Here is a 23,271-nt window from a genome sequence, read left to right on the forward strand (position 1 = left end):
CAAAATTTTGTGAGGAGCTCAGAAATTTTGTTCGAAGTCGGAGCTCCGACCTCCGTTCGGAGTTCCGATCGGAGTTCGGGGCTCCGACCTCCGTTCGGAGTTCCGATCGGAGGTCGGAGCTCCGATCGGAGTTCGGAGCTCCGACCTCCGATGGGAATCAGACTCCGACTACCTTCGGAGTCGGAGTCGAAGGAAAAATCCGACTCCGACTTGAGTCGGAGTCGGAGGTCAGAAATGACAACTCCGACTCCGTCGAAGTCGGAGCCCACCCCTAATGGAAACATGAATAAGTACTTTTGAGACTCATTTTATGTGTGAAAGTGCGCGCCTTTTTTTTTTTACTCTCCAGATAATTAATGTAAATGAGAGGAAAAATAAAAATATTTTCAAAAAAATAAAAAATAATATATAAGACAAAGAAAAAGATAGAATGTTCAATTTATGTTCCAATTGAGTTATTCTATTTTTAAGCAGATGTGTAAAGTACATCCATCTATATCGCTTAAATGATAATATTTGATTTATAAGATTTGATATATGGTGTAGAGCAATGTTTTGAATACCGTACCAGATAGCGTACCGGTCAAGGTACTGGAATGAAATATTTCGGTATCGGTACCGTTTCGGAATAGCGTTTCGGGATAACGTTTCAGGATAGTCGATCTATAAATAAATTATATATATAAATTATATTCTAAAATAATAGTCTATATATAAATAAATTATATACAAATACATATATATATATATAAATTATAAATAGTCTAGTCTGAATTGAGGGTTAAAAAATAAGTTTGTAATTTGAAAAAATGAGAAAAAAAAAACAAAACACAGGCCGAAATATCGGCCGGTACAGGTCGAAATTGAGGCCGGTATGACCGGTACCGGTCGGTACGACCGGTATTTTAGCCGGTACAGAACAGGTATAGTACCTGTACCGGTCGGACGGCCGAAACGAAAAATTTCTGCCGTACCACTTGGTACGGTACGAAATTTAAAACTTTGGTGTAGAGCCTTAAAATAACAATACTCATTCTAATTATCTCAATTATACATTATTATTCTTCTTATTTATTTGCCGAGTAAATTGAGAAGGAGGTTACCAATAAAATAAATAAGATATTTTAAATAAAAAATGATTTATACAGTATTAGTATGTATAAGTTTTATTAATTTAAAAAAAAAAGTAAATATGAAACCAAAAAAATCTACTTTATAAATTATAATAATGAACCTTATATTTATTTTAAACATAAATACGCTAAATTTATACCCAGTAAGACTTTATCCGGTATTTCTCTTTTAAAATATTCCGTGATCACTTGATTGGAGGGAGCGAGACCAGTCTAGAATTTCAGACTACGTTTGAGTGGTGAGAATATCTTAGAAGTATTGAGAATATTTGTGAATAGTAGTAAAAAAATAATAAAAAAATAATAATAGAATAATAAATAGTAAATAAAAAGTAATAAATAGTAAAAAAATAGGTAAAAAATAATAATAAAATAAAAAATAGTAATGAAAGTATTTGAAATACTCTTGATACCCAAACGTAACCTCAGTTTGTTGGTCTATCTGAGAGTGACTGCAGCAAAGGGCTAATGAGAGCCAGTCCGCACAGGAGGCTACCTCTATTTAATTTTAATTTCTTTTTTTTGGCCAATATTTAATTCTAATTACTTCAATCATATAATTATAAGAAAAAGCTGTCTACCGATTCAGGTCCTAAGTATTATTGTAATATTTAACCGCTTGAAAAAAAAATATTTTTTATTTTTATTTAGTGATTAACAAAATAATTTTAAATATATTAATATATTTTTTTATTTTTTAAAAATATTTAAAAAATATAAATAAATAAATAAACACAAAACACACTATCATAACAATCGGTAGCAGAGTAACACTGCTCGTAATTATAAATCCCGTAATACATTATACATAGGAACTGTCGTATTGAAAAAGTCAAAAGTTTAAAGTACGTAACTGACTTTGTCACGGTCTCGGTCTCACCAAAATATGTGTATATATAAATAAATAAATAAATAAATTACTCTTTTTTGGTGCAAGAGAGAGTACAGAAAGAAAATAAACAAATAAAACAAAGATGCCTGGTGGGGAAAATAACTGCAATTTCTAATTTCTGTTTTTCTGTGACTGGTGCAGTAAGGGCCAGGGCAAGCAAGACAGACAGACCGACTGCACGAGTCTTAATAAGGCTTGCATCTTGAATTCGTCAAAATTCAAAAACATAATTTTATTTTGGAAGTATAAAGTTAGAATACAGAGGAGTAGTCGTCGTATAGAAAAAGTCAAAAATTATACAAATAATAGTTGTAGTAGTCGTCGTTGTGTCTCAGTCTTACTCTTACCTAAAGGTCGTATATTATTCGTATGAGCTCTACCCTCATCTGCAAGGAATTAAGCACGCTATACATGTATATTCCTTGTGACATACTCTAGCTATAAAATGATTATATAAAAATAATCTCACAAATTGATGTGACTTATATAATTTGTCAAATTATAAAATTACTATCATTATAAAATAAATCTAACAAATTAGTAAAAGTCATATCATTTTGTGATATTATTTTATATAATTTCTTTATGAATATAAACATTACTTGCGTTGGGAAATATCGATAAATTCCATATATATATATATATATATATGAATTATTTGTAGAAATAATTTGGGAAGCATACTGTTTGCGAGCAGCCACTTTACATACCTTATGTGACATAATCCCAACCACACATCTCTTATAACTCGAAATTAATGGACAGAGAGAGATGATGAGAGAGAGAAACAATGAGAGATTGAGAGAGAGAGCGGAGATGAAAGAGAGAGTGAAGATGAGAGAGAAAGAGTTGAGATGAGAGAGACGATGAGAGAGAGATCTGATGAGAGAGAGAGTCGAGGAGAGAGACCCAGCGAGAGACAAAGAGATGATGAGGGATGAGAGAGAGATGCCGAGAGAGAGCCGAGATGAGAGAGAGAGAGAGACCCTGGAGAGAGATGTTGAGAGAGAGAGAGAGAGAGAGGGGTAGAAAGTCGTGTTTTGAAAAAAAAATGTAGAAGCATCCACGTAGTGTGTGCATTGTGTGCACCACTATAATAGATACTATATAGCACTGCTCTTATTTGTATAGTGATAATTGATAATGTGTGAAAGTCCCCTATATTTATTTTGAAACAGCAAATCTGGAAGTCAAATAAATAAATAAAATTTTAATAGTAAATCTTACTTTTGTTTAAAATGAAGTGTGTGAAACTTACATATTCTATAACTATATATAGCGTTACTTTTATATTTATAACCTCGTCAGAGTAGAATCATTCAAAGTACTCATCAACGAGAATAATGTATTGGCATTAGTTTATAGCCATTCTATTATTTGTAGGATCCACGCAATAATCAAGGATTTTTATATGAAACTGAAATTCCAAAATCTCAAGATCTCATCATGCATCAAGCGTGGGAGTAAAAATATTGTAAAATTAAGGTCTCCTCGATGATCACTTGCGTATCACAGGTTCTTTGATGATCTTGAATAAAGATATAGCATTCGCAACCACGTAAGTCGGAGCCTTTCATGTGCAATATACTATATTTTAATTTATGGATAGATAAAGAAATTTTATTTATACAAGGAACAAAAGTTTGAATTATTATGTAAATGAATGGATGTGATCGAATGAATTAAATAAATTATAAGTCGATGATCTTATCAATTCATTTTATTTAAAATATATATTTTAATAATTTATTTTTACTGGATGTAAGTTCAATTTCGAAATTAATGAATAAGCTCAATTTCGTTTAAAAAAGATAAGAAACTCCGACATGGTACTCATGAAACTCGGCTATAATTTAATTTTATATTAAAATTTGATGGGTAACTCTGATTTGACATCTTAATCATAACCACAATTTACCGGATTTCGACCCGTAAGAACATAACGACGAGAATGACACGAAGGAATTAATCTGAAAATCAGGAGTGGAGAGGGACATGCAAGCAATTCCTGCCGTCTGTCGTTTTGACATTACCTTTTTGTCAAACGTAATTCCAAACTTGAAAAGCAAACTTAAAAGCAAAACAAACAAACAAGCGTCGAAGCGCGTATACGGCAGTCTTCAAACGCGCCAGTGTAATCAGTCCCGCTATCCAGACGAGAATGTCAACCACTCTTACCGTTTACGCATATTATTATCTCTCCCAGCCGGCCCCAGTTGTCCCCTGCACTTTCGAGTCTTTCTTCCCTCTCCCTTCCTCTATAAATACCCCCCACTCGTATTCTCTCCCCTTCCATCAAGCAATATTCCAAATCTCTCGCATAGCAGACTACGCCAGAGCAAGAATCTACAACCCATCTCTTTTTCACAGCTCTCGTACTCTGTTTAAATCTAATCTGAAAAGATTGAAAAAACAAATACCGAAGATTATACAGTGACTGCCAAGAAAATCGGAATGAGGAATCATTTCTTGTTCAAATCTTCACCTCCATCTAAAACAATCCCACCTCCTTCACCCTCCCGCACTACTTTCTCTGAATCGCTAATGAATGAAAACATGGAAATAGCAGAGTCCCTTATTATAAAGTGGAGCACGGACGCTTCCTCTTACGTCAAAATCGCCTCCCTTTTCCACGACGACCGTACTGAATCCAAACAGTTCCTACACTCCGTCAGAGACCTGCAGTCCGCCATGAAATATTTTGTTACCCAAAACGCGGCTTCCGAAAAGCTTGTCAGGGCCCAGACCTTGATGCAAATGGCTATGAAGAGGTTGGAGAAGGAGTTCTATCAGATTTTGTCCGCCAATCGGGCGCGCCTGGATCCCGAATCGGTTTCGGCCCGCTCCTCTAGATCCTCGGCGGCGAGGTCTAGCGTTTCCGACCTGGAGGATGATGAGTCGGAGGACGAGTTTCGTGCCGTTGGCGAGTCGGTATCTGAGGTGGAGCGAGCTTCGATGATTGCGATGGCGGACTTAAAAGCTATTGCAGACTGTATGATAGCTTCTGGTTATGGGAAAGAGTGCGTGAAAATCTACAAAATAATACGTAAATCTATCATCGATGAGGCTTTGTATCATCTCGGGGTTGAGCGGCTGTCTCTCTCGAAAGTGCTGAAGATCGATTGGGAGGTTTTGGAGCTGAAGATCAAGAAGTGGTTGAACGCTGTGAAAATGGCCGTGAAAACTCTCTTTTATGGAGAGAGGGTTCTGTGTGACAGCGTGTTTTCGGCTTCGGAATCGATCAGAGAATCGTGCTTCGCTGACATTTCCAGAGAGAGCGCGATGAGCTTGTTTGAGTTCCCGGAAATCGTAGCAAAGAGCAAGAAATCCCCCGAGAAAATGTTTCGTATGTTGGACATGTACGAAGCTATCTCTGATTCCTGGCCAGAGATCGAATCTATTTTTTCGTATGAATCGACCTCAGTCGTTCGATCACAGGCAGTTTCTTCTCTGGTCAAGCTCGGTGAGGCGGTGCGCACGATGCTAACGGACTTCGAAACCGCCATCCAAAAGGACCCGTCGAAGAGTCCCGTCCCCGGAGGTGGGGTTCACCCGCTCACACGCTACGTGATGAACTACATCTCCTTCCTAGCCGATTACAGCGGCGTCCTCGCCGACATCGTCACCGACTGGCCTTTAACATTGCATTCACCGTTACCAGAATCCTGCTTCGACAGCCTAGAGTCCGACGATAGTCTGATTTCCACTCGAATTGCGTGGTTGATCCTCATCCTCCTCTGTAAACTCGACGGCAAAACTGAGCTCTACAAGGATGCGGCACTCTCGTACCTGTTCTTAGCCAACAACCTCCAATACGTCGTCGGCAAGGTGCGCACGTCGAACCTGAAACTCCTCCTCGGCGAGGATTGGGTGACGAAGCACGAATCAAAGGTGAAACAGTACGCATCCAACTACGAGCGGATGGGCTGGAACAAGGTATTCTCTTCGTTGCCCGAAAATCCGACGGCTGAGATTTCACTGGAGCAAGCGAGGGATTGTTTAAAGAAATTCAATTTGGCGTTTGACGAGGCGTATAGGAAACAGAGTGCATGGATTATTACGGACCCGAAACTCCGGGACGAAATCAAAATATCGGTGGCGAAGAAGCTTAGATCGGCGTACCAGGAGTTTTACAACGAGTATCGGGGCAAGTTGAGGTTCGGATCTGGATCTTTGGTCAGATATACCCCAGATGATTTAGGGAATTACTTGTCGGATCTGTTCTATGCGACCGGAAGTGCAGGGAGTGTTTCGTCATCTTCTTCGTCTTCCCACTCTCGTGGTGGGCAAAGCCATTGAGATTTTTGGGCTCGTGTTTTTTGTGCATAAAAAACAAAAGAAAACTCAAAGTGAAAATAATTTTGTACACGTATATAGAGATTGATACATCTGATCTGGATCAGCAACAATACAGATACTACAAAATTCTTTGATTTTTAATTTCTCTATTTTTTAATTTTGAATATTATTAAAAACGTTATTTTTTAATATTCTTTTTTGATCTTTGATACTCTCAAAACGTTTCCAAATCATATTGTGCAACCAGCGCCCACAAACAACAAAATACTGTATAATCACAACCAAAAGCTGGTATCTAATTATTTCAGGAAATGAAGCGAAGAAATATACATGTATGAAGTGAATTATGTAAATACTTACGAAAAATTTTATCTATACTTGCAATTTTATTTGTGTAACCATACGCGCTGATGTGTCAGCACCTAAAAGCGGTAAAAATCTAAAAATTCAAAATTTAAACTGTAAATTAAAAAATAAATATTAATAAAATAGGACTGTAACTCAATACGTATAATATTGTGTGTATGTGTGACACTGTTTCTGATATCTATAAAAGGAATAATTCTTTTTGAAGGCCTTTTATACCACATACTATTTACCTGACACAATTTGATTTGAAAGATAAATTTTAAAATTTAAATATTACAAATCAAATTATGTCATATGGATGGTGTGTGCTATAAAAGTTTTCAAATAGCATTAATCATAGACAGGGGTGGCTCAATACAAATTGAGGTCTAAGGTAAAATTTAAGTGAGTCATTTTTAATTATAATGTAATAAAATATAAATTATTGTATTGAAATCTATATATTAAATGAGTCATTTTTCAAAATTTTCAATAAAATTAATCTTTATTTAAAATCTTTAGAAAAAACTTTTCGAATTTATATTTAATACATCAATTTAAATTGAGGCATCATTGTAAATTTTGTATCTCAATTTAGCAATATCTTAGAAAATAATATTTGAAAATATTTATTGTATTAAATATGAAAACTTAGTATCATGGGCCTTGCGCAAATTGAAAAATATAAAAAAAATATTTAATTTTTTTAATGAAATCATTTTTATATTTTAAAAAACAATTAAATAAAAAATATCTCATTTTTATTGTTGGGGGCTTGCATAAGGTGGGGCGTTGCATAAGGTGGAGCTTTAGAGCATGGGCAATGACCTAAGTCTAAATTTTGACTAAAATTGAGATTTTGGCTAAAGCCAAAACTTTTGAAAAGGTTAAGTCATATTGGACTAGTAATTTCAAAGTCAAAATAATAATATAATTTTTAATTTTTTAATTTTTTTTATATTTTACAAATATACTCCATATAATAATTAACAATTTAATTTTTACTGTCCAAACAAATTATTGGAATGGAGGCAATAGGATTAAATGACGAAGACTTTCAAGCTCAAAAAGGAAGAGGATGAAGAAGGAAAGAAGAGAAGTGAAGAAATGAAAAGAAAGGGAAGGAAGAGAGAGAGGAGACGTGAGAGTGAGTGAAAAAAGTGGGAATACTTTTTTATAAAATATTTTTTTGGTAGGTGAACAGTAACTCACCAAATATGGCTTTGGCTTTCCATTTATGGTAGCTCATAATTTGACTTGAAGTGATTTGTCTAGTCCAATGTAGCTGATTTTAGGAAAATTTAGTCAAAATTTAGATTTGGTTAGTATTTGGCTAGTCTAATGCCAGTGCTCTTTTGGTCATAGGCTAGCCCTGCATGCTCATAAGAGGGAGCTGCAAGCTTGCACCTTCTAGCTAAGAGTATGGACCAGAAACCTGATAAGCCTAAAAAAGGTTCTTCCTCTTCTTAAAACCAAGCCCCGTCTCCTGCGACTTTGCTTTCCCAGAAGGGAGAGAAGATTCTACACACACCAATGATAGCACAGCTTGAGCAGGTACGAACGATAGACCATACTCCTCCCCACTTTGAATGGGAACTTCTCTTTGGGGAGCCTGAGGAGGCACAGATATAGAGACTGACTGTTCCCCAGCCCGAGCCGTTTTCACCTTGAGAAGCCCTAGAACTGAGAGAACCATTCCCAGACGACGGAGAAGCAGACGAAGAACTATCCTCCACTAGGATAACGTCTACGTGGCATGAAGAAATAACCTTGGCTTGAGGGATCATAGATTCTTGAAACAGATAAACAGCACAACATGAGACATATATATATAAAAGGAGGGAAAGAAGATTCAAGCAAAGGGTGCAAGAAACAAATACCTGAGAGACTGAAGGCGAAGGAATCACTTCTGGAACCATTGAGGGGATCGGCTCGGAGATTGGGGAAGAATTCATCCCAATAACAGTCGAGAAGCCCAATTCTGGAACAAGGGAAGGGTTGGCTCTAAGATTGATGAAGAGGTCAGAACTTCAGAAAAAGTTGGCTCCATAACTTCCTTGAGAGGCAATTCCACAATCCCAGGAGGGGTCAGCTCCTCAACTCTGATAGGTGTAACCTCCATAGCCGTTGTCAAAGGCGTAAGTGGAGGGATGTCAAGACCCATTGATACGGGAACTGCAAAAAAACTTGGGGAGTCAGACCCTAGAGCTCTGGGGGAGAAACAGGGGTGGTAGTTAAACATTCACCAAAGGCAGCTTCAACCTCAGCGAGCCTTTCCTCAAAAGGAGTTGGCCTGTAAATCGGTAGCTCGTGTCGGGAAACCTCATTCTGACTAAGCACCTCCTCAAAAGAGGGAAAAGCTCCCATCATCGGATCGGAATCTCGAGAAGCCGGACGATCAAACGTTTTGGAGAAAATAAAGGCAATGGCAATATCAGCCTCATCTTCTCTAGCAGAGCCTAAAAACAAAACAAATTTTTATTATTCTTTATTTAGTGAGTACAACAAGAAGGAAAAGGGTCATAAATCTCAAAAAATTAGCTATCGGTGGGTTGTTTGCTGGGACTCGGCGAGAAGGAAGGGAACTGGTCGCTGGAACTGCTCGATGGGAACTCCTATTCTCTTTGCGAGGGATGCCTGGCGGAGATGAACGCAAAGGATTTGCGCCCCTTGAGTAGGAATCTTAAACCTCGGGTGGAACCCCGAGAGGCTTATACTCTTGTGCTTGGGAGGCCGAGCAGGGAACTCCATACTCACTAAAAGGAGACCTCGATGGCGGACAAAACATTGGACTAGAAGAAGGGGCAAGTTGGGATGTCTTGGATGGGCGAAGAGGTGGGCCCCCAAGCGTAGACTAAGTGGGCACAAAAGTGCCTTCCTGAGTTTGAGACCGCTTCGCACGGCTACCTTTGGGGGGAGAGGTTGCATGACGCCTCTCCCTCGAAGGGGAAGAGGGAACCATTAAGAACTCCCAGCCGAACACGTGAGAAGAATGGGCAAGCACAATGTAACGCCGAATGTTTTCATCACTTAGCAGCGAATCTGGCTAAAAAAGAGTGGGATGAGCCACTGCCCAAGACATTACGAAAGCAACCCTAAACTCGTCTCTCTCTGATAACTTAATGGAAAGAGATTTGGAACTTGATAGTTTACCCCAAGCGGCTCAGACAAGAAACTCCTTATATTCCCACTCTCATTTCAGAAATTCCCAACCAAAACTAGATACAAAAAAGAAACACCGGTGCACTCTTTTACCGAAGAATAACTCCTCTCCAAGGAAGTGAAACGTTTCTCAGAGGAATGGGATTGAAAACTACAAACGTTCCCATCAAACTGGTTGATACTGTACACTAATAGAAATTCTCGAGCAGTCAGGACAGGATAATCCTCCGGATCACCAAGAGCAATTCGAAAGGCAATGCAACCAGCCATTATGAAATGCCAAGCATTGGGGTTAAGTTGCACCAGAGCTAGTTCCAGGAAGTTCAAGATATCACGCACCAGACGGTAGAATGGCAACCGAAGTCCATTGGAAAACATGTGGGGATAGAGAGCAACCCATGTCGCCAGGCCATCAGCATCTACCATCGGAACACGAGAATTGGGAGCTTCCAAAACTGTATTGGGAGGGATAGGGTATAACCTGCAAAATGAACAGAGGTCGTTACTAGTCATAGTCGACGTCCACTGTTTCCTGGCAAAGTAGCTGGAATGGGCTTCATTATTGCCACGTTTAGTCATGATGAAAGGAAGTAGAAAGGGTAGAATTTTGGAATTTAAGAAAGACGAAGAGGGAGGTCGAAACAGAAATGGCAGAGAAGAGAAAGAAGAGGAAGAAATGAGTCTAAACAGTGCGATGGAACATCTAGACTTCTTAAGCGGCTGCACGAAGTTCAAAGGGATACATTAGTCGCAGAAATGCAGAATGACGCTTACCAACAGCACGCGTGCATAAAATGAACCAATCTAGGGAGACGTTGAAGTTCACACAAGAAAATAGCTCCAATTAACGAGGACAGAGTTAATGATTGATCATGCTCATTAATGTTGGAGATTGGTTCGCATCCGAACAATGTGGAGGAGGTGAACGGGTGAGTATACAAAAACCCATTCACCTTCTACATGCCTGCCCAGGTTAGAAATCCTTATAAAGGCTCACTCAGGTAAAAAAAAAAAACTTTTTATAAGTTCTTTGGGTCGGAACCTGGGTATGAGATCCGGGTCGGACCATGCTTACGTTAGGAACCTAGTCAGAGGATACATGAGAGGCTTAAGGAAGAAGGAATGTCACATTGAATGCAAGCCGGAAAAATATAAGGCAATTCACACCGAGCATTAATGGGATAGGAGGAACTCAGAGCAGAAAGTATGCCGCATTCAATGCAAAGCAGGGTAGAAAGCGTGTCGTATTCAATGCGGTCCAAAGCCCAGACTACACACAGTGAACCTAAAAACTTCATAGCTTGACTAGCAGACGGCATAAAGATAGCTCGGCGTGTAGACGGCGTGAATATATTATCTCCTGCTATACAACACCCGACTACCATGGAGACCAAGTCGGCAAGTATAAATAAACACTACATGCAACAAATAAGAAGGTTAACTTTTACACCCATCTTTATTGTTATTTTCTCTTCATCTTCTACATCACAACTAACTTAAGCATTAGAGGTATAACAGACCCCGAGCTCCCCCCTTTTCACCTTTGCAAGTGACGCTCCGAGCACTGTTTGCGTAGAGTTACCCAAACCCGCGAAACACGACATCAACAGTTTGGTTGAACCCAATAGAATGGGCAAGTCTACGTTATTAAAGCTCCTTGCTTGGAGAAAGATCCCTGTTCCTAAGAATATTGATGTTCTTTTGGTTGAACAAGAGGTGGTTGGTGATGATAGAAGTGCTGTTGAAGCAGTTGTTTCAGCTAAAGAAGAGCTGGTCAAGCTCCAAAATGAGGTTGCATTGTTGCAGAATTCATCTTCTGTTGTTGAGGATGAGAATGATGACAACGGTGGCAATGCTGATGATGCAGGAGAGAAGCTCGCTGAGTTGTATGAGAAGTCGCAGATCTTGGGTTCAGATGCGGCTGAGGCCCAGGCATCAAAGATTCTTGCTGGGTTGGGTTTCACCAAAGAAATGCAGGTTCGTCCAACTCGTTCATTCAGTGGTGGCAGGAGGATGAGAATATCACTGGCTAGGGGCGCTCTTTTCGTGCAACAAACCCTTCTGTTATTGGATGAACCCACAAATCATCTCGACCTTACGGCGGTTCTCTGGTTAAAGGTGTAGTCGTTGTGTCGGTGGAAAAAAACTCTTGTTGTTGTCTCACATGACCGGGACTTCCTTAACACTGTCTACAATTAAATCATTCATCGCCATGATCTTAAGCTTCACTTATACCGTGGAAACTTTGATGAGTTTGAAAGCGGGTACGAGCAGCGTCGCAAAGAGATGAACAAGCGGTATGAAACTTACGAGAAGCAAATTAAAGCGGCCAAGAGGTCAGGGAGTCGTGCTCAGCAGGAGAAGGTGAAGGACCGTGCTAAGTTCAATGCTGCAAAAGAAGCATCAAAGAACAAGGCGAAGGGAAAGATTGATGAGGATGAGCCTTTTCCGGAGGCCTCAAATGTTGATGTGGGTATTGATATGGGAACACGTGTTACTATTGTTGGCCTTAATGGAGCAGGAAAATCTACTCTACCTGGTGATTTGACTCTACCTGGTGATTTGGTTCCAACTGAGGGTGAAGTGCGGAGGAGTCAGAAGTTGAGAATTGGGAGGTATTCGCAGCACTCTATGGACTTGCTGACAATGGAGGAAACTCCAGTTCAGTATCTTCTTCGTCTTCATCCGGATCAAGAGGGGCTCAATAAGCTGGAGGAGCGCTGTTCGTGCCAAGCTTGGAAAATTTGGGCTTCCCAGCCATAATCACCTCGCTCCAATTGCAAAATTATCTGGAGGGCAAAAAATCACGGGTTGTATTCACTTCAATTTCTATGTCAAAGCCACATATATTTTTGTTGTTGGATGAGCCCACAAATCATTTAGGCATGCAGAGCATTGATGCGCTGGCCGATGCACTGGACGAGTTTACGGGTGTTGTCGTCCTGGTCAGTCATGACTCTAGGCTCATATCACGTGTTTGTGAGAATGAAGAGAAGACCAGTGAAATATGGGTTGCGGAAAATGGAACTGTGAGAACTTTCCCTGGAACATTTGAGGAGTACAAGGAGGAGTTGCAAAGGGAGATCAAAGCAGAGGTCGACGATTGATTTTGAAGTATCGCTATTGCAAATCATGTAAGTCGGTTTCCCCTACACTCTTGTTGTGTTATTCAATTTTAAAAGTGCAATAAAACAGATGCATCTTTGTTTTATAACTCTTTTTGATTGCATTTCCTGTACTCATGCGGATGTGAAGAAATTACAAAACTGATTAGTAAGATAGATGTTTATCCCCATCTTTTGATCTAATGCAAATTACTCCACTTGTGTCGTAATAACGTTGCTCTGATTATACTATTTTTCCCTTTCCATTTTACTGTCATCACAACCCCCAATATTTCTGCATTGATTTCCATGAATGAGTCCTATGATGAACTCTGAATTTATAGATTATAATAATAATAATCTGTCTTTGTTTTGGTTGCCAGAACTCCTACAGGTGAAATGGGATCTGCAGTCTTGGTAACAATTGAGATTGCTTCTTTTGGTCTTTTGGTCTTTGGTTTCTGATAGCTGAGTTTTGGTCTTTATAATTATTTGTAATCTTTCTAAATATCTGGTTGTAACTACGGTTTTGTTCCGTTAAAAGTGAAGGATATCAATAAAATTGAAATACCGTCCTCTTCTTAAAAAAAAAAAAAAAAATTGCTAAATCTCTCGTAGGGAATAATAAAATTTAAGCCCAGTTCATTTTATGGACTCTTTGATTCCGTCCTTTGGGCCCCTAAGTTACGGCCCGGATTTCACAAGAATGTTCTGTTTCAGTGCTCAAATCAAACCCCAACCTATCCATTAATCCATGAAAACTCAAAACACTCATGCCTGATGTTTTTCTTTCTAATTTCATAAACATGTGAATATTAGAGACTTTAACGCTAAAAGGACATTAAAAGTAATATACGGTGATTTCTCAAAGAACTGATGTGATTCAGTAAAATACTATTATCTATCCTACTTTTATCACACTTTGTAAACGTAACATTTTCCATCATTTCTTCGTAATATGATAAAAGTGGAATAATAATGCTGTACATTGAGTTTTCCTTTTTTTTTTTTTTTTTTTCAGGTTATTACACAAGAGTAAAGTAATAAATAAAAGATAAATAGTTACATGATAACTTCATGTGCACATAAACTTGACATGTTTGGCAAACGTGAAAATTCTTAAAATTTTCAAAATTTCTCATAACTCCATTATAAAAAATCACTTAAACACAAAATATTTTTTAATTTTAATTTTTTAATTTTTTTATCTAATTATTACTTAATCATTACTCTAAGACAAAAATCAATACAGTTTTTCTAAATTTCAAAATAAAAATAATATTAAAAATACTTTAATTTTATCTATTTATTTTTACAAACTCCAGTATAGTACTATTTTAAAATATATTTTTATTCAAATTTTTCTCTCTCATTCTCTAAAACTTTAAAAAAATATTTTCACTCAAACCATTTCACAGTTTCACCATTATTCACAAAATTTTAAGATACTTTAAGCATCCAAACATGCCCTAACTTCATTATCTTTATTAGGCAAACTTTATTGATACAATGAAACTAAACGTGGTTTAGGAGTTGATGAATTAAATATAGAATTTAAAACTTAACTTACATTGCAATCGCAATAATATTTTAATATATCAGGATCTGATTTTTATTTTAAGGAAAATGTTAGTATAACTCTCAAATGTACTCATCAAATGTATCTATTGATGTATTTTAATTTTTTTGAATTTTGTTTAATAGTTAAGAAATTGACTATTAGTGAATTTTTTTTGTATTTTATTTTTTCTTAAATGTCTAAAGATGTTTAAAAAATACTTAAAAAATAAAAAAATAAAAATATATTTGTACTAATGTGCATAGTCGGAATGCACCCTAACGTTATCTTTTTTTTAATTGTCAAAACTTGGGTCCCTTTGGTGTGTGAATCTTTCAAGGGGGTGGCATAGTACAGCTGGGCATACCGTTCGGTGTAAAATCTTTTTTTTTTTTTTCATATTTTTTTAATATATTTAAATACATTTAAAAAATAAAAAAAAATATACCAATACACTTAAAAGCATTTCCTTAATAAAAAAAAAAAAAAAAATCAGCGATCAAATAGAGGTGTCAAGTTGAAGAGATAAAGTAGATTTTTCATCTTTTAAACGCAAGCAATCGATTCTTGAAATTTGGGTAACCGACTGTGAATCTTTGAAGTGAAGTCAGCCAAGTTCTGACATGTTTTAACGCGATAAGAGTACTAGTAGTGAGCTTAATAAAATTTAGATAAAATTTGATTAAGTAATTTATTTTTATAAATTTAACTAATTATTTTTCAACAACATCAAATAATAGGTTTAATAAATCTTTTATTATTATATTAAAATATTAATTTTGAACTATTTATTTATTTTAATTTTAATTTATTTTTATAAATTTTTTATTTTAATTCTAGTGGATATTCTTTATTTATTTTACTTATAAATTTTTGTTACTTGAAAAATTAATAGGAATTTTAGTTCTAGCGTATATTTTATTATATTCGTTAAGCTAGTAAGTGTTACAAAACTAGGAATCATAGTTAAAATTTTAATATATATAAATATATATACATAGACAAATTATTTTTGAAAGTACATATTTAAAATGTCATCACGGTAGCATGTGGGAGAAGCAAGCAGCGAGAAGTAATACATTTCTACTTGTACGGGAGAGAAGCAAGCAACAAAAATATAATATTTTAATCTAAAAATAATATTTGGTCAGCTTCTTTAGCTCAACAAATTTGACTAATAATATAATTTGAAATTAAAATTACTGTTCATATTTGTTGAACTCATTATTGTACTTTAGTTTGCATTTTAACTATTCTTTGGTTAAAATTTAATTTTATTGAGCCCACTGCTACCCTAAAATCTGGAATCTGGGATCCTCTTGCATGTTTCTTCCCTTTGAATGTAAAAACAATTGGAAGTCAGATCAGCAGGTAACTAGACGGTGCTCAGTTGAATTTCATTGACATTTGCAGGCAGTTTTCAATTGGAAAAAGTTTTTGACTAATTCCTAGATGATTTTCAGTATCTTCCAAAATTAATTGGTTCACACATTCATGTGGTTGCAAAGGTTGACACTTGGTGCTGCCAAAAACGAAAAACAAAAAAAAAAAACAACATTGAATTGAATCCACTGTTCAATCACAGAAGTTGCGTACCGAGTAGCATTTTCCTATTTTGTTTTGGGTCTTGTTTGTTTTTATTTTTATTTTTTATAAATGAAATAAAATGAATTAAAATAAAAATTAAAAATTAAATAAAATATTATTATAAAATATTTTTTTAAGATTATTTTTATTTTAAAATTTGAAAAAATTAAATTATTTATTTTATTTTATATGATAATTTTAAAAAATTATAAAAATTAGATAAGAAGAAACGAAAAATTTTGTGAAAATTAACGAGGACTGATAATTTTTTTAGATGCAGTTTACATTTCAGGTTACATCTCTTTCAAGTTTCTGATATTTTTGGGGTCAAGAACAGCGACACCCACCGTTTATCATTGCCACTACTTTACGCGGTTGCGGTCCTTCGCTCTTACACGCAAAACCAAATTTGGTAAAGGAAGGTATTTTTTCTGTGCTACATAATTTTTTTTTTCAATAATCAAATACTAGAAACATATGATTAAAATATTAGCTAAATAATTGTAAAATTATATTATTTCCGAACAAAGTATTTCAGATCTCCATGTTTAGACAGGGCAAAAATAGAGTGTTTTTCTTTTTCTTGTTTTAGCAAATTAAGAGGTATCTCATTATAATTTGAGTTGAGTCATTTAGCCTGTACTGAGTTTGAATAGTGAGAATATTTATGAATAATAGTAAAAAAGTAATAAAAAAATAATAATAGAATATTAAATAATAATAAAAATAAGTAAAAAATAATAAATAGTAAAAAAGTAGATAAAAATAATAATAATAAAATAAAGAATAATAATAAAAATAGTTTAGATACAGTAATAATACTCTCACTTGCGTATAAATGACTGGGCTCGTTTGTTTTCAGAGATGAGATGAGATGAGATGAGATGAGATTAAAATTAAAAAGTTAAATAAAATATTGTTAGAATATATTTTTTAATATTATTTTTGTTTTGGGATTTGAAAAAGTTGAATTGTTTATTTTATTTTGTGTGGAGATTTGAGAAAGTTATAATGATGAAGTGAGATGAGATGAGATGAGATGAGATGTTTCTTGAAAACAAACTAGGCTTTAAGTCTGAGGAGTCTAATGTGTCTAAATTCTTGTGCAACTTAAAAGGAAAAAAAAAATATATCTGCAACTCTTTTATGGGCTTTCCGCTATCTGCTTACACTATATATAGGGGTGTAATCGATTCAGTCTGGTCTAATTTTAGATAAAATTTAGAATCGAATCGGTATGTACCGGTTTTGTATTTTTCAAAATTGATTACGCACTAGTTACCTTCCTAAATCGGTACTTCTGGTTTTACCAGTTTCTGATCCGGTCCGATCCAATTTTTCATTTTTTTAAAATGTAAGTTTTACAATTTATTATTAAAAATTTGTTTATAAAAAAAAATTGATTTAAAAAAATCTGTTTTATACTTTTATTAATATATTAGACTATATAATAGTATTAATATTAGACTATTAATATAGTTATAAGTTATATATTAGTATTAGTTATAAACTTTTAGTAAAAATTTGTAGTATTAATTATAAGTATAACTATAATCATTAGTTTATATTAGACTATTAGTATTAGTTATAAATTTTTAGTGATCTAGTATTAACATTTTTTGCAATAATTTATAAATTATAATAAGAAATTATTTCATATAAATTATAATAAGAAAACCAACAAATCCAAAGTCCAAATCCATATAGCAGATTTCTTTTTTTTTACAAAGGTGAGAGGTCTCCAACCCAAATTATCTATTTAAATAACCGGATCATACGCGCTCTTGGCAACAACATGTTGATTTTAAAGTATTTAAGTGTTACAACTGTGTCAAGCTCACGCACCCAAAGGAGGACGAAGCAAGCTGAGTTGGGTTTAGTCCTCCGCGAAGGCTTAGCTGTAATTACAATATTTCGAATCCCTTACTAGTTACTAATTAAGATGGTTGGGTGACGGCTGTTCAGCTACACAGATAAATTCAAGACGGTAGAAACTGCCACTTGTTTCATTCTTAGAAAATTTTGAAAAGATGCAAGACAATGTTTTACTCACTATTTATGAATAATGATATTATTTATGAGTAATGTTATTTAAAGTTGTGAAATGTTGTAAATATACATAATTCTTTTAAAAAAGAATGAGATTTATTATTAAAAATTAATATTTTTATGTGATCTTGAATTTATTTATTTTTTTTAAAAAAAAAATTATACAGCACTTACACGTTTTAGGACAACAAATATAATTTCTCCATTCAAAAACATTCAGTTTTGGACTTCAGCATCGAAGTTTTTTTTTTTTTTTTTTTAATCACGATTAGTGTAAATTCAAACCTCTGGGCTAGCTTTTGATACTACTCGATCGAAGCCAAGCAAGCATCTGTTGCATAGAAAAAAAAAAAAAAAAACAACATAAACCACCTCATGAATGAGAAGATATCAATATACAGTTTGTCTCTAAAATAATATTAATATATATATATATTAGGATTATTAATATGACTAATAATTAACTATATATTATAAAAGCTTAATCAGGAATTTCTAGTCATTATACGTGATTTCGGATCGACCATGTTTAAAATCTAGTACTTCTGTTCATGCATAAAAAATAGGTTGAAACCAAACTAATTAACTCTTTTGTATATAGCACTAGATTAATTAATTGACTTAGCAATTAATTCGATAGATTCAACAACAAATTAATGACAAGTACTGGAACCTTCTAATCGTCTTTTCGTGTACTTTGAGGTGAAAAATAAAAAATAAAAAAAGAGTTGCCATATCTGCAGCCACACGTACGAGCTCTTCTGTAACGAATTTGAACCTTAAATACAACTCACATATATTGATGTTCACGTACAAAGCAATTTATAAAGACCAGTTGTCTGGGAATAATTCCTTGCCACGGGCAGACCAACAACAGATATATATACGTATATATATATATATATATATATATACATGTACGTGAACATCAAAAAGCATAAGTAGATGTTTTTTTTTTTTTTGTTTTTTGTTTGGAAAGGATTACACTAATTAAATTTATCTTTCATTGTTGTGATCAATAATAATTATAGATAATCGTACGGAAAGAAAAATATATAGCGTAAATAAGAAGTAATAAAATTAATTCAAATTATATTAATCTTCTAAAATAACACAACTTCCGGTAGTGTTACCATTGAAAGAGACGTGGCAGAAGCAATTACCTGCAACTTTCATTGGACTCGGCAATCATTTATTTTCTTGCTTCGTAACATCGTAAACCTTGATTTCCCTTTTTGATCACACGTCACTCCACACGCAGCAAGACAAAAACAAACGGCCCAACTAAACGCGTATAGTCGTACGTACACACACATTAATTCACATTGTCTCAAACGGTCCCACCACCGACATTTGTCAGAATGTTGTTTCACTCCTTAAATACTCCATTTCACTCTCTCCCTTTCCCCCAACTAAATTCCAATCTCTCCCAATTGCAGACCACGCCTTCAACTTCAAGCAATAACAAACTCCATAACAGAAGCAGCTAGCTTGTACTGCTGATCTCCTTATCTACTAAATTATTATCTGGAGATTGAGATATTTTCTTGTAAATTTCACGAAAAGGAATGAGGAGCATTTTCTTCAAGTCTTCGTCTCCGTCTAGAGCAATTATCCCACCTCCCACCCAGAGCCGCTCTTTCTCTGAATCGTTAATGGACGAGAACATTGATCTCGCAGAGTCTCTCATTACTGAGTGGGATTCCGACGTTTCCTCCTACTGCAAAATCATCTCCCTTTTCCACGGAGACCGTACCGAGGCCAAACAGTACCTACGCTCCGTCAGAGACTTGCAGTCCGCCATGCAATTCTTGGTTACCCAGGATTCCGCCTCCGACCAGCTTGTTAGGGCTCAGAACTTGATGCAAATGGCTGTGAAGAGGTTGGAGAAGGAGTTCTACCAGATTCTGTCGGACAATAGAGAGTACTTGGATACCGAATCGGTTTCGGTTTCGACCCGCTCTACGAGATCCTCGGCGGCGAGGTCGAGTGTCTCCGACTTGGAGGACGATGAGTCGGACGAAGAATTTCTAGTCGCAGGTGAGTCCATATCTGGGGTGGAGATAATCTCGACGGTTGCAATGGCGGACTTGAAAGCCATTGCGGACTGCATGATATCCTCTGGCTACGCGAAAGAGTGCATGAAAATCTATACTATTGTTAGAAAATCAATTATCGATAAGGCACTGTATCATCTTGGTGTTGAGAGGCTGAATCTCTCGCAGGTGCAGAAGATGGATTGGGAGGTACTGGAACTGAAGATCAGGAGCTGGTTGAACGCTGTGAAAATCGCCGTGAAAACTCTCTTCTACAGAGAGAGGATTCTCTGTGACAGCGTGTTTCCGGGTTCGTTTCCGATCGCAGAGTCGTGCTTCGCTGAAATTTCGGGAGAGAGCGGGATGATCCTGTTTGGATTCCCCGAACTCGTGGCAAAGTGCAAGAAATCCCCCGAGAAAATGTTCCGCACGCTGGACTTGTACGAAGCTATTTCTGATCACTGGTCGGAGATTGAATATATTTTCTCGTTCGAATCGACCTCGGCAGTCCGAACACAGGCCATCAATTCTCAGATCAAGCTCGGTGAGGCGGTGCGTGGAATGCTAACAGACTTCGAAATGGCCATCCAGAAGGACTCATCGAAGACAGCCGTTCCTGGTGGCGGAGTCCATCCACTCACACGCTATGTGATGAACTACATCTCCTTCCTCGCCGATTACAGCGGTATCCTCGCAGACATTGTCGCCGACTGGCCTTTAGTATTACAGTCGCCGTTACCGGAATCCTACTTCGGGAGCCTGGAGTCCGACAACAGTCCGATTACCGTCCGAATCGCGTGGTTGATCCTCGTCCTCCTCTGTAAACTCGACGGCAAAGCGGAGCTCCACAACGATGTGGCGCTCTCTTACTTGTTCTTAGCCAACAACCTCCAATACGTCGTCGTTAAAGTGCGAACGTCGAACCTAAATCTCCTCCTTGGTGATGAGTGGGTGACGAATCACGAGTCGAAGGTCAAACAGTACGCCTCGAACTACGAGCGAATGGGCTGGAGCAAGGTGTTCGCATCGCTACCGGAAAATCCGACGGCCGAGATTCCACCGGAGCAAGCGAAGGACAGCTTCAAGAAATTCAATGCTGCGTTCGAAGAGACGTATAGGAAACAGAAGGCATGGATCGTTCCAGACCCGAAACTCCGAGACGAGATAAAAGTTTCGGTAGCGAAGAAGCTCGTATCGGCATACAACGACTTTTTTGAGAGGAATCGTGTGGGGTCAGAGTCGTTTGTTCGGTATACCCCTGATGATTTGGGGAATTACTTGTCGGATCTATTGTATGGGAGCGGAGGCGGAGGGAGTGTTTCGTCATCTTCAATGTCATGTTTTTGGCCTCGTAGGCAAGGCCGTTGAGATTTGGGCGGCTGCTATGACCGGCGTTAGGCATGTTTCGTAGAAAAACAAAAGAGCGCGTAGATATTATATAGATATTTTTTTTCCCCGTGTATAGAGATGGATTAAACTGCAGGTAACACGATTCTTTTACATATATATATATATATATATAAATACATGGATTTGTTATTAGTCATTTCCGCACATTACATATTGTACTTATTTTTATTTATTTTTATTTTTTTCTGTTCTATTATTTTTAAATTAATTAAACTATTCTATACATCATCTATGTATCATATATTTGATAAAAAAGAAAAATAAATAAATAAATTATATATAATATTTAATAGGAAGGTGATGAATAGAATTTTTCACGAATACGTGTATACATAATACAAGTCGGATTGAGGCGTGAGATAGACACATTCATAGATAGTTGGAGATAATACAAGTCGATTTGACTAAGCAAAGAAGTCGGCCCCCCGTTAATGCAAACAAAGCGCAATCGCCAATCACTAAAGTCTCCCTCGCTCCTCTCGCTCTCGCTCTCTGTCTCTTGAATTGTCATTTGCCACTTTGAATTTAAATTTCGCTGTCAGTCCTCTCAACGAAATAACAACTACTTCTAAAAAATTCTTCCCAATGCTGCATAAAATGGTTGCCTTCGAGATTCGGGTAGATTTCCATGCATGATCTTCAGGCTCAGGTTGAAGAATTTAGATTAGGGCTTGTTTGTAAGAGTGTAATCGGTCCGATTCGATTTTAGATAAAATTTAAGATTGAATCAGTATGTATCAGTTTTGTACTTTTCAAAACTGATTACACACTGGTTATCCTCCTAAATCAATATCTCTGGTTTTACCGGTTTCATGTCCGGTCCGATTTTTAAATTTTCTAAAATGTAAGTTTATCATTAAAAAATAAAAATCTGTTAATAAAAAAAACTGCTTCAAAAAATCTGTTCTAAAAATCTTTTTCTATTACAAAATCTGCACTACTAAAAAAATCTGTTTTAGTAAAAAAATCTATTTTATTAAAAAAATTAGTATTAGTTATACACTTATATATTAGTATAGCTATATAATATATTAGACAATATAATAGAATACTATTATACTATTAGTATAGTTATATATTAATATTAGTCATAAACTTATATATTAGTATAGCTATATAATATATTAGACTATATATAATATAATTTAATATATATTTTTTATGTTTAAAGCATACGACCAATTAAATTTTCATCTTCAAGATTAAACTTTTATTTTATAAATTATAATAACGTTATCTTATATATAATTATATTAATAATATATAATCAAACAAATTACAAATATTCATATTTAAGATTAACATTTTATGTTATAATTTATAAATTATAATATGAAATTATTTCATATATGATATATAATTATATATATTATATATAAAAATTTCACATATAATTATATATTATACTTATATATAAAATATTAATTTTTATATTTTTTCCCCAACCGGTCCAGTCTGGTCCGGTTCCGAAAATCGTAGAACCAGTCCGATTCCGGCCGGTTTGCATAATTTAAGAACCGGTTTCGGACCGGACCGGTTGGACCAGTCCGGACCGATTTTCCGGTTTAAATTTACACTCCTACTTGTTTGGATAGTTAGATGAGATAAAATAAGATGAAAAATTTATGAATAGTAGTAAAATAATTTAAGTTAGGGACTGTTTGGGAAATAAGATGAGATAAAATGAAATTTT

At 35.7% G+C, this 23,271-nt stretch overlaps 2 protein-coding genes and 1 pseudogene across 3 annotated transcripts; all 3 read left to right on the forward strand.

Moving 5' to 3' along the window:
* The first annotated feature begins 1,391 nt into the window (after positions 1-1,391).
* Positions 1,392-21,613, forward strand: LOC121239562 (exocyst complex component EXO70H1-like). Of its 2 annotated transcripts, XM_041136826.1 has the most exons (3): positions 17,074-17,088; positions 18,534-18,536; positions 19,666-21,613. In XM_041136826.1, the coding sequence occupies exon 3, from the start codon at positions 19,701-19,703 to the stop codon at positions 21,534-21,536; it is 1,836 nt and encodes a 611-aa protein (XP_040992760.1). In that variant the 5' UTR covers positions 17,074-17,088; positions 18,534-18,536; positions 19,666-19,700; the 3' UTR covers positions 21,537-21,613. The 2 variants fall into 2 exon arrangements, with proteins under 2 accessions (XP_040992761.1, XP_040992760.1); XM_041136827.1 differs by lacking the exons at positions 17,074-17,088; positions 18,534-18,536 and adding an exon at positions 1,392-1,404.
* On the forward strand, positions 4,315-6,465 carry LOC121239560 (exocyst complex component EXO70H1-like). Its single transcript, XM_041136825.1, has one exon. It carries the CDS (start codon positions 4,480-4,482, stop codon positions 6,322-6,324), a length of 1,845 nt encoding a protein of 614 aa, XP_040992759.1. The 5' UTR covers positions 4,315-4,479; the 3' UTR covers positions 6,325-6,465.
* LOC121238110 lies at positions 11,218-12,949 on the forward strand (annotated as a pseudogene).
* Positions 21,614-23,271: the final 1,658 nt, after the last annotated feature.

The sequence above is a fragment of the Juglans microcarpa x Juglans regia genome, chromosome 7D (assembly GCF_004785595.1).
Source record: "Juglans microcarpa x Juglans regia isolate MS1-56 chromosome 7D, Jm3101_v1.0, whole genome shotgun sequence".
NCBI lineage: Eukaryota > Viridiplantae > Streptophyta > Magnoliopsida > Fagales > Juglandaceae > Juglans > Juglans microcarpa x Juglans regia.

What these genes read in the sequence shown, in the direction of transcription:
- LOC121239560 (XM_041136825.1), top strand. Translation starts at nt 4,480, where the DNA reads ATGAGGAATCATTTCTTGTTCAAATCTTCACCTCCATCTAAAACAATC.
- LOC121239562 (XM_041136827.1), top strand. Translation starts at nt 19,701, where the DNA reads ATGAGGAGCATTTTCTTCAAGTCTTCGTCTCCGTCTAGAGCAATTATC.